General features: G+C 40.9%; 1 protein-coding gene across 1 annotated transcript in view; it reads right to left on the reverse strand.

Moving 5' to 3' along the window:
- Positions 1-10248, reverse strand: part of LOC104400479 (metabotropic glutamate receptor 7-like) — a gene marked incomplete at its 3' end in the record, with an annotated part of 66293 nt that extends 56045 nt beyond the window's left edge. Inside the window, 3 exon segments of the mRNA XM_010016350.1 lie at positions 2458-2597; positions 8873-9087; positions 10136-10248. Coding sequence (XP_010014652.1) covers positions 2458-2597; positions 8873-9087; positions 10136-10248 — 468 coding nt within the window.
- Between the last annotated feature and the right edge of the window lie 1843 nt (positions 10249-12091).

Consider the following 12091-nt stretch of genomic DNA (forward strand, 5'->3'; position numbering starts at 1 on the left):
AATATTGTACAAGAAATTTGCATGCAGAAGGCCAAAAAGGGGCTGACAGATCTTGATAAGATCTTCATAAAGAGGGAGAGACGGGGGGTGCTCATCCATGACCTTGTATGGGAGGTGGGTGGGCATTTTGTAATCATAACTTCACTGCAGGGAAAACAAAGCACTGCAACAGTTTTTCATGGAATACTGGCCAAGCCATTTAAAATTAGACATCTGCTCATTTCATCCCTGTGTAGCTATCTGTGAAATACAGCCAAAATTGTTATTAAATCATGCAGTGGGTACTAAGCAAAGCTGTGCTAGGCTGCTTGACATCAGGCAAGAAAAAGAAAATTTCATGATTATATCGTTCTCATGTAAAAAATACTTTATGTTCCAAGATCACTGTAGTAAAAAGTCATAAGATATTTTCTTGGTTATCAACCAAATTCTGACCTCAGATACAGAAATGTAAATCCAGGGTGAGTCAACTGCACCAAAGGAGACTCTTTCAGATACCAGTGTCCTAAAGGGACAGCAAAGCCTGGCTCCTGTGCATGTAGGGAATGGACATCTGCCTTTACTGAACACTTCTGTCAGACATAAAAACGTCAACATGATACAAAGATGTGGAGAAGCAATAAGGATTGAGAGAAATATACAGTCTGTGATATTTCAAAAAAAGGGTTTATAAACTCATGGCAGCAAAAAAGCAAACTTGGAACGTCCTTACCATTAAGGCCTGCACCACAGGGCAGAACAACTTCTCTCTTTTGTAACTGAGGCAATCCAGACACACAGGACTAAAACAAGACTACCCAAAATGACAAGTCTCGGAAAACACAGCATCGCTTTAGCATTTTCTAAATTAAAATTAGCGCTCTCATCAAACACCCTTTTCTTTCCCCTCTTGTGTTAGTATTAAAGAAATAAGAATTGGGGAAATGTATCCCAAACTGAAGACAAATTGTAGCCTTTGGTACTTTTTCCTGGGACATGTTTAATAGCAGCTCTTATTTTGGTTGGTTGTTTTAGGGAATCCTTGACTTTGCTGAATTCTGCAATTATCTTTATTATTGGAAGAAAACACAAACAGGGGCTATCATGGCAATGCTCATTCACTGTGAGAAACTAGGACCCGTAAGTGAATAGAAGGGAAGTTAGTGAGAGAATCTTAACTACTGATATAAACCTGTAGATGTGAGGATAGCAGGGTGAGAAAAGTGTGCTTTTTTATGGAAACAACACAGCAACAGGAATACAAATCAAGCTCCATTAATTTATCTTCAAATTTTAATGAATCAGGATGCGTAGTTTACATAAAGAGGGTTTACTTAATAAAATATTTTTGCTAAAAGAACTGTAAATTGCAAGTTAATAGAGTTTTCCTTAAATAGAACATCAGAAGTTGAAAAAACACTGAAAAAGTGTACAGCAAAATGAGCCAAAATTCCAGTAGAGCAAAAATATTGTGGTCAGTTTCAAAGACTGGTCCCTTGGGAATCCAAATTATTACTTCATTTCACAAAAGACATAAAAACATTATTTTCAAAGGAAATGAAGCAGCAGAGGCAGGGAAGGAGATAAAAAAGCACCAAGAACAGATGATGTTAGGAGGGGGAGCTGGTATAACCTTGGGTGGAAACATTCACTGAAAGAGGAAAACCCTTCTGTAGCAACTGGCATTTCACTTCAAGAATACCTGGACTTTATTCAGGCTCTGTTGCTGAACAGCAGTCAAACTGAACTGATACCACTGTTTTTGTGATTTAATAATGATCTATAAGGAGTTGAGTAACTATAAGGTTAAAGAGGCACCACTTCTCCATGAATATGAGGCTCAGGCAGCTTGCACAAAATCAAGCAAGAAGCCTGAACCCAGATCTCCAGAGACCCGGTTCAGACCATCCTTGTATGGATGGAGACGACACAAGAGTCTCCAGCTTTTTCAGCCACCAATCAGTCTTTATCTGTGAAACATCTACGTGTCTTGAACACCTTTGACCACCTGCTCTTACATGCTTGTTTTTCTTTAGACGTCATTACAAAATGACCATCTCATACGGATATCTTTGCTATGTGCATAAAACTAACACCAGAAAAGTGAATCACCCAAAAAACATTTAGTTTCAGCTTTCCTAAAACTAGGAAAAACTGAAAAGCATCTGCAAATGAAAGCCCATTGGTTTCACACTGCAACGCATTATTGCCTCATTATCCAAGCTGGTGACTAGGGACGTTAGACACACAAAAGCAATAAAATTTGCATGATCACCTAATGTCTCTATTAGTCTGATGAGCTTTGGTACTCAGGGAACAGAGAAAAGGTTGCAGGACAGAATTAAAGAAGATAACATGCAAAAAACCTCAATGCCATTATATAGCTGTGAAGAAATAGTAAAGCTCCCTATTAATTTTGCAGTATTTAGTGACAGTACCTGACAAAAGGGAGCAAGCAAAGAATAAAACAAGACTCACATTGAGCTGGAGGTCATCTGTCCACTGGCCAACGAGGCGGTAGCCTGGAGTGCTGGTGTTGGTGGTGTGGTACTGGAAGATGTCGTAGCGCCCTGGGGCATCACCATTTTTGTTGAACATCACTGGAGTGCCAGCACTGCCTAGGGAAAGGAAACAAGACAAAAGCCGGTCAACACCAACTCTTTACAATATCGGTTTTATTTAGTCACAATTGAGAGCTTACAGACTGACAATGTGTTTCAGGCAAAGGTAATCCATCACCCAGCCATCTAAAAAGGGTACTTCAGAACACAGTGGCATCATCCTAGCCCTCTTCCAGAGATTAATTATCATTGCCCAAACCTCCCAACTAAAAATAAAACAAAGCAAAAGTAGATCAGCCTTACTTCATTCTTGCTTTGCACAAAGCAAGAAATACCAGTAGGCTTTTCTTCCTGCCCTCCACCCTCCCTCCTGTCTCTCTTTCCTCAGGGAGTTCTTTAGTGAAAATCACTCCTGTGAATGAAGCCTCTAAATGATACCACACCCCACCCCCTCCCAAAAATATTCCATCTGCTTCTGAGAGATACTGCTGTCAGAAGTCAGCCCAGGTCTAGTGAATCTTGACTAGCATCCAGAGATAGCTTCCTCCTCCACAATATGTTCTTATTCCCATAATTAGCATGCAGTTGGGATGGAAAAGAATAGACGAAGCTATAAGAAGACTGATCCTTGTGTACTTTATTATTTAGGTTCTTATGACCTGACGCAGGCTAAGAAGTATCTCAATCAGGAACAGTTCACGATCGGGTTCCTGAATTAACTTTATTTGCCATATACTAAGGTGACTAACATAGGTAATGAAGTACAGGGCAAGCAATAAGGCAAGCATACCCCTCCAACCCTTCTTTTGTGCCTTGTGCTGAGCAAAGCCAACCAGCAGCTGGGAGGTGCACCAGCCGCTGAGCAATGGGACAGATGACTCTTGGTATTCAGGTGAGTTCTCACCAGAACGTCTGCATTTTATTACCATGGTATTAGATACAAACCCTTTCTTAGATGAGAATTTGAAACAGCATTGCATTTCCTTAGATCTCTAGGTGAAAACTTCAAGGGTGACATTTATTTCAAGACATATTAAAATAGGTTTCAGTAGGGTAGAGTAATATTGTGTCGAGATTGAAGATTATGACAATGCTCCAGCATATCTATATTCAAGGCTTCTTCCTCCTGCATAACTTTTTTTTTTTTTTTCCCTAAAGCAATGAAAAAAATATCTCCCGTTGTAGCATTGAACTTTAAGATTATGGTTTTCTTCATGATTCCCATTCTTCATTGAATTCCAGTGAGTGAAAAGAGATTTGAAGGAGTGAATTAGCATAGTTTCCATTCTAGCCCTGGTAAATTGTTTCCTGTCAATCCCTACAATCCTCCAAGATCAGATACAAATTCAGTTCAAAGGCTCGTACAGAAAAACTTCCACTGAAATCTCCCCTCACTAGTTCCTTTATGAATGCTAGGCAGATACTTAATTGTCATTACAGATTAATGTAGCCAGAATACATTTAGTGAAAACACTTAAGAGTGAATAAGAAGAAATGGCTGTAATTCCTAGGCTTTTTTGGAAAGTCAGCACAAATGGTAAAATGGGATTTAGCTAATCACGACTCTTAGAAGGCTACATATTATTAGTTAAGCTTGGTTTTGTCAGAGCTGACAAAAAAATACAATTCAAAGAGTAGGAGCTCAAGTGAGGCTCCCAAAATGCAAGAGACACTTGCAGATTCCCCACATCCTGACAAAACCCCAGCATGGACATGAAAGGTCCATGTCTGCACATCAGGAGGCAGACTGAGGGATGATGCCATTGTCAAAGCCATGCCAAAGTCAACAGTCCTCCATAGGCTGAGGGGAAGCAGCCAAAAGCATGTCTATAGTCACCTTCATGGGTGACTATATGCTGCCCAGAACCCTCCCAGCTATGCCCTGGCCACCCCACCATGGTGCAATGGGTAGAGCCAATCCTCTCCAAGCCCTGCCTGGACACCTAGAGGAGGTTACCCACCTGCGTGCAGATGGTGCTGGCAGCACCCCCACTCCCTGCTGGGAGCAGGAAGAGGACAATGAGGTTGATAAGCAGAAGGCCAACATGAAAGACAGGTGCTGTTATGGACCTAAGAGGTCCTAAGGTGACAAAGCATCAGGAACCATCACTCCAAAATGTGCAACTTTTGTGTTTTGCAGGAAAAAGACAGCTTTTTGTAGGTTACTGTTAATTGTTGCTTTGCGTAGCTGCATGCAGACAGATTTTAGGCACTGACATTTAAAATAATCCTTAAGGTCAGTGGATGCGCTTGGATGCTGCAGGGCTGCAGACTCCACAGCAACATGACACGATACAGCACTGTCTGCTGGGTCACCTCCAGAGACCCCTACAGGCAAACTCCCTTGGGACATCGACCTCCTGCATGGATGTGGATACTTGATGGTCAGTAGTAAACACCTGCTGCTGTTTTCAGGTTAAAACACTATTTATGCATTAAAATTAAACAGAAAAATGTTTTGAAAAGTCTAAGATCTGTGGGGAAGACAAGTATTTATAGAAACACAAAGAACTGATTAGATAATCTTGGGTCATAAGTCAAGTAGAAGTGTCCCATTTTCTGACTTTGAAGTTGGGCTCCCAGTCAAGGATCTGCTTAGAACGTGCAAGCCTTCCTTAATCTTTGCGTGGGCTCTAGTGCATGCTTTGGTGCCCTTTTTTTACCACCTGTCTGTAGGGACCTGTCAGTCCTCTTTGAAATTGCTACAGCATTTCGGTCTCCAATCACAATTCAAGTTCCTTTGAACTTATGAAAATAATAAAAAGTCATGTATGAAAACTTTATTACAAAGAAGAAACAACATTTTCAAACATGATCCTATTTATTATTTGACTTCTTGATCTTCTAATTATTAAAACATACGGTTGTTTGGTTATTTTTTGATAATTTAGGATTTATTTTCCTTCTATTAAGACTTAGAAGGATTTTGCTCAGCTCCAGCAAGCACTTCAGAAACTATCAGCCTCCAGACTGCAGCTTCCTGCTCATTCAGAGGCTATGACAATTTAATTCATCTTCAGTTCCCTAAAAATAAACTGCCTTCTCACCACACAGACACAGAGAGAATATGACACCCTTTCACCTGCAGGATGCATTCAAAAAAAGACATGGTCTGACTAAATTTGTACGATTTCGATCTTTTAATCACCACAAGATGAGAAATGAATTAACAGGAGAAAAACAGGGTGCTAGACAGGTGTAAATAGCTAAGGTGTTTCTTTATTATTCAGTTCACATTTACTGCAGTTTGAGGACCTGAAGAGCTCATATGAACAGTATTGTTAGTTTTGTCACTGGCAAAAATACAGCCACTTTGTACTTTGAGATTATCAGAATCTCCCTGCACTTGAGGTTTTAAGTTTTCCTTACTTTGGCCTTTTTTGTTCTCAAGGTAGTGTGATGATATCAAAATGCATACTGAGCTTCTTGTACAAATCCTGTCTCTCTTCATTAAAGCATTGCTTGAGCTCTTTCCACATGAATGTCATTATACCTTTGCAAGGAAGAAACGACTCCAAAAGCAGGTACAGACAGGATGATTTCAACTGCATGGTGACAAGGAGATCTATTATATGCAAAAAGGGCAAGCGCATGGGCTCAAGATGCTTGAAAATGGGCTACATTTTTTCTCTGTGACATATAGTTTGGGCAAAGCACTCTCACTCCTCTGCTTTCCGGTTTTACTACAGATTTAGGCAGAAGTATCAGACAACAGGATTTTGAGCATGGACTACATACTGCTTTTCAAGTCCTAACTTCAAAATCCCTGGAAGTGTTCAAATCCAGGTTGAATGGGATTTTAAGCAACCTGGTCTAGTGGAAGGTGTCCCTGCCCATAGCAGGGGGGTTGGAACTGCAGGATCTTTAAGTCCCTTTCCAACCCAAACCATGCTGTGATTCTATGATTCTTCTGTTTTCGGAAATGTCTCAGGAAGACCCAGGTTCCACTCCTAGGTGGCTTGTCCTTGCAGAGCTGCCTGCGGGGAGGAGCACACTCCTCTGACCCTGCCCTCCCAGCCGTGACATGACAGATAAGGAACATGTAAGCACCAGCACCCATGTTCCAGGAGCCCCCAGGTTTTGCCAGTAGGAATACACCACCCAGACCAGCCAAAGCCTCTTTCGCTACCTCTTCCATTACCTCATTCCTTCGTATTTTTCAGGCTGGCCTAGTTCTTTTGGTGAGATATGACTGCTGTTTATCCTGGGCAGGTAGGAAGACCAAGCCAATCCACAGAAATGCTTGGAATTTACTTTTATAGAATACCAAGAAGAAACTGGCTTCAAAGCATCTTTCCATAGCCTGAGGAACGAGCCCAAGCAGGGCTGCAGCTGAACATGGAGCCTCGATGTAGAAACACATGTGCACTTACGCACTATGAATGTCACAAGGAAAAGCTAATCTCTGCCTCTGGATAATCAACCTTGAAGGGAATTGGTTCTTTCCCCATGGAAAATGCCAACACCCAGATAGCCAAGTGAAATTAAAAAGGTTTAAAGCTATCTCAGTTTTGCCACCATTCTCCTTCCCATGCTAAAAAGCAAACCACTACTTCAGTCCCTGTGCTGAACATGAATTACACATATACAAGCAGAGAAATACACCATATGGCCATGTAAATCAATCACAAATGGAGAGAAAAGAATAATCTTTCGAAAGCCTGACCAAGGAAACTCAGATAAGGAAATCAAAGTTGGTGCAAGCCTATTCCTGGACTGGGACATTAGGCAACATTAACTGGACACCCAGGTCCTCATAAATTACTTCTCAGTGCTATTATAGTGATTAGATTCAGCATCTTTATATACAAGAACTGTCAAGATGACCATGTGTGAGCTGCTTGTCAGTACTAAAGTGGCCCAAGTGCAATACTGTACATGAAAGCTCTACAGGAGCTTTGTCCTTTATAATTAACCTTCCAAAATGAGGAAAGTAGAACTCCAGAACTCCCTCAGATCATTCATCTCAAAATTTGCTCCTGGCTGTAGTTAACGCCTTAGTTCACCTTTCCTTACTTCAAGGAAAGAAATTAGTATCTCCTCATATTCACCTTGCTGTTCATAAGATGATTTACACAGGAAGGAAAAATATCCTTGGTACAAATTACCAAGCTTGACCATGAAATACCATCTGTGTCCCTACCTTTAAATCTCTCAGGTCCTATTTGCTATGCGTGGGTTTTGTTAAGTTTATTAATAAAAATGTTTACTAGTAGATCGCAGCAGGGAACGCCTCACTGTGCTGCCCGAGGAGAACGTAAAGCTTATGCAAACCTCTTTCTAGGCAGTGATTAGGCTAGGCTAGAGTCTAGTATAATCTAGTGACTAGAGCCCTGGCTGCCTTGCAGTTCAAAAGCATGTTTTTTCAGGACTTTCCTAAATCTATTCTAAATATGGATTTGGAGGTCTAACTTCTGGCTCCTGGGTAAGTCTCAGATCTCAGTGTTACACAGAGCTAAGGCAAGAGCAGTAAGACCTCCTGGTAAGTACAAGGTTTACAAAGGAGACATAACATTAAGTTGCTGGAAGCGAACTGCTCTGGTGCCTCTGGGCTGGTTGCAGGCCAATGTTTGTTAGTGAAACCAATAAAATTACAGTAAAACACATAAAGGCAAGAAAGCTGTGCTACTATTTAGGCCTGATTTATATAGTGCAATGCAGGGAAAATATATGAAAGCCCATTGTAGTATTTGAAACAGCGGGTTGGTATTGCAACCATCATTGCCGCACTTGGGAAGCCTAGGTGGAGATGTGATAAGCAGACAGAAAGATAAAGTGCTCCCACCCTCATTCCCAGGAGGTTTTGTCTCCTCTGAAGTCTTACAAGAGGAAGGAAGGTTGGAGTAACTACTCTAAGTCACATAGGTCTGGCTCTGCAAGCGGACCTGGCCCTTTTAATTGTCCCCTCCCATCTCTTGAGCTTGCAATTAAACTAGGCTTAGGGTACCAGAATTTCATCCCTGTAGCTTTCTCTAAGTACAAACCCAATATAAATGAAGAGGAAAAAAAGATGTGTGATGCTAACAAATTTCTAGGGCTTCAACAGGCTTACTTAGTCAGAGATAAGCTTAGGCTTTTACCCAGTTATTTCTCCCATAGGAAATCGGTCTTCTGGAAGGTATCCTAAAATAGCAACAGCAATTTCCATCTTTGGGCAGTAGTAGCCTATTTGCCTTGGCCAAAACATGAATAAACATGGTCTTCTGCTACAAACTCTAGCATAACAATAAAAAAGTCTTGATCTGCACTGAATGAAAAAATACGTAAAGTGAAATTAAGTGGAAAAAAGTCACATGGGTCAATATGCTACTGAAGCAGTGGTCTCTGCTCACCGTTGAAGTTAACGCTGCGGATGTACTTGAGCAGCTTTTTGCCTCCTGCGTGCTCCATCTCAGGGCAGACCCCCGGGTAGTCGGCACAGAGGTCCTTGTTCATGTGGTGCAGAGCATGTGCCATGGCATACACAGCATCGATCACAAACTGGACCTTCCCCTCCTGCTCATAGTGGGAGTCTTTGCCAATTCTCTCCTGTCCTGCACATTAGAAACACATACACACGCAGAAGGACAGTAAGGAACAGCATTTTCCTGATATCAAATACAAATGAATCCTCTTCGAGCACACTTAAAGAACTGCATGCTTTAGTCAATATAATAAAACATTTTGAGTTATGGTTTTACTAATTGAAACAAAACCAAGCCTTTCTTGATAGTAGAATCACCAACACTTCTTGCAAGTTTTTCTACCATAGTCCAGAGAAACAAATCCTACCATAATCACAAACTGGAAACTAACCTACAGGGACTATGTCACAGAGAGAAAACACCAGACTCCGTATGCTCCCAAAGTATGTCTTCGCAAGAAGAAAGCATTTAAAATAAAGCACAGCTGGTATTTAAAGTCTGATGTTTTGTTCTGCTGCAAATCCCAGCCTCTAATTGAAAGACAGAGCCAGATTGAGGGAAGAAAGAATCACTTCAGAGATGTAACCGAAGGGGTGCTCCAGAGAATTGAGTGAAACATGCCTGCTACTAATGCCACCTCGGATAGCTCAGTCTGTTTGCATTAACTATGCACCCCTCCTCTTCCCAACCTGCAGAGACTGACTGCAATGTCCTTCAGAATCCACCGATTGCCTTTAAAATATTTTAGCAGGCAAGAACTTAAGGAATCCAAATGCTTAATGTCATCACAACTGCAATGGGGGAAAAGCAGTGGTTTTAAAGTAATTCCTTGATTGCTGCAGCACCCAGCATGTTAGAAACTACAAACCCTCTGCCTCAGAGATCTTCTCATCCAACAGGCCAAGGCATAAGAAAAAGTTTGAGAGAAAAGAGGCATATTTGCAGATGGAACACAGAAATTAAATCACAAAGAGCAAAAAGAACTCAGCAGTGACAAAAAAAGTATTCTAGGTGTTCGGCTCGTGCCTTAACCATTCTCTCCCTCTCAGACTTGATACAGATATGTAACATGACTGTAAAACCAGGCAAGAAGGTGGCCTTCCTGCTTTTATGGTTGTGTGAACTGCAATTAAGCAAGCCAAACAGCATATTCAGAGCTTGATGTAGGCACAACAGAGAATCAGGAATCTCTGATTATTTTTCTTTCCATGACATTGTCCACTCACTTCTTGTTTTACATTGTCCAAGTAACACCTGCATGATTCAATCTGTCCAGCTGAAAGATGTGTGATGATATTTCCCATCTCACCAGGGTTTTGTGAAACGTAATTACTGCTTGTGAAGAGTTCTGAGCTGCATCGATGAAAACAGCAGAAGTGCAATCTATTCTTTTCCAAGGGTGGCCACACTCCACTTGTTTTACCTGCGGCATCACACTTATTTCTGACCTCACATCAGGCTTTATCACGTTCCTGCAGTATCTGCAAGTCTGCCTACTGCCAGGAGCTCCAAGAAACCAGTGCTTGGTGTAGTCTCTTGCAACTAGTTGGGAGACATCCAATCAAAGTAAATGTTCAGTTGGAGGATACAAGTGGGAAAAATTCCTTTGTTAACATCCTTAATTAGAAATAGAGATGAGTGAATTGAAATTAGCTGATTGATTCCAGTAAGAAAAGGAAACCAGGTTGTTAATATGAGAATGAATGATTTTTAACAGAGGCAAGAAGTCCATTTTCCTGTTGCTGTGTAGCTGAAATGTTTGTACCAGCTCATGAGACAAAGACAGTCCCCCTCAAACAATCCTTTTTTTTCCTTCTTTGAGTGGAGAGGCAGTAGACCAGAATTACAAATAAACACAGAGAAATCACCTTCTAACAGAAATTCTACTAGCACAAATAATGTCTAAATGTCTGCAAAAGTGATTGAAAATAAGCAGAGATGTTAATCCCCTTATATAGAATCACAGAATAGGGTTGGAAAGGACTTTAAGATCATCTAATTCCAACCCCCCTGCCATGGGCAGGGATGTCACACACTAAACCATGTCACCTAAGACTCCATCCAACCTGGCCTATCTACGCTTTTCCTCCTTCTTTGGTTACCTCTGTAATTACCAAACTGCACCTTTGATGTGTAATCCACTCAACCTACGTACCATGTTTGAGAGATCTGTTACCAGAGCCCCTCAATTTTATATCTCAGCTACACTGGAAGCATTGAAATCCTGCAAACAATTCAATACTATAAGAGAACTTCCAGACTCTGAAAATCCACGTACTGTCCTTTTCATTTTTTCGCTCCCCTCTCATTGATTACAGAATTTACTACATTTCCAGGCCCTGACAAGGAAAACGCTGTTAAGTGGTTTCAGCTCAGCTAAATAACCAAATTAGCAATGCAACAGAAATTCATGCCAAAGGAAGGAAATCTGGGATTGAAATGCTGCACACAAACAATACTGATTAGGCATATTAAGTTCCAGAAGCATGGCTGGCCAAATGCACAGCAGAAAGAAAACCTTTAGCAGTTAAATTATCTGTGAAAGGAACCTGAGCAAAATCCACTTTAAAAAAAAAAAAAACCAAACCAAGAACAATGTTAGCAGTGTCCCAGTATGAAAATAATAAGGATTTGAAGAACTCAATAGAATTTCCAGTAACAAGAATGCTTTCCTGTACTAGAAACAGCCATTTAGTTGAGTATTATTATCAAGAATTTGTGCCAAATAAATCCAGATATGGAGTCAAACGCAACTGCCCACCCAGAAGACATACAGAACCTTATACAATTAGAACAAGGGTGTGGTATCCTTCATCTAGAACATAGGTTACCTTTTAAAGTGGCTTTATTGCATTAGAAGTTTAGCCCAAGTTTGAACTAGAAAAGAACTTGCAAAGCAATTGCCATATTTTACATATGTCAAAAACTCTCCAGACTTCAACACTAAAAAAAAAAAAAAGAAATTGAAATATCCAGAAGAACAGAGTGTTCCCTCTAGTTTATATCAAACTACCACCACAGTAACCCAGTGAGCAGCAAATCAGGCCCAAAGTCCATTCTCAGACAGGAATAAACCTAAGTGATGGGGACAGTTTTACTTTCAACGTTAGTGTGGCAACTGAGTGTGCCCTCAGCAAGTTTGCCGAC

This window comes from Nestor notabilis, unplaced genomic scaffold (assembly GCF_000696875.1).
Source record: "Nestor notabilis isolate BGI_N333 unplaced genomic scaffold, ASM69687v1 scaffold10226, whole genome shotgun sequence".
NCBI lineage: Eukaryota > Metazoa > Chordata > Aves > Psittaciformes > Psittacidae > Nestor > Nestor notabilis.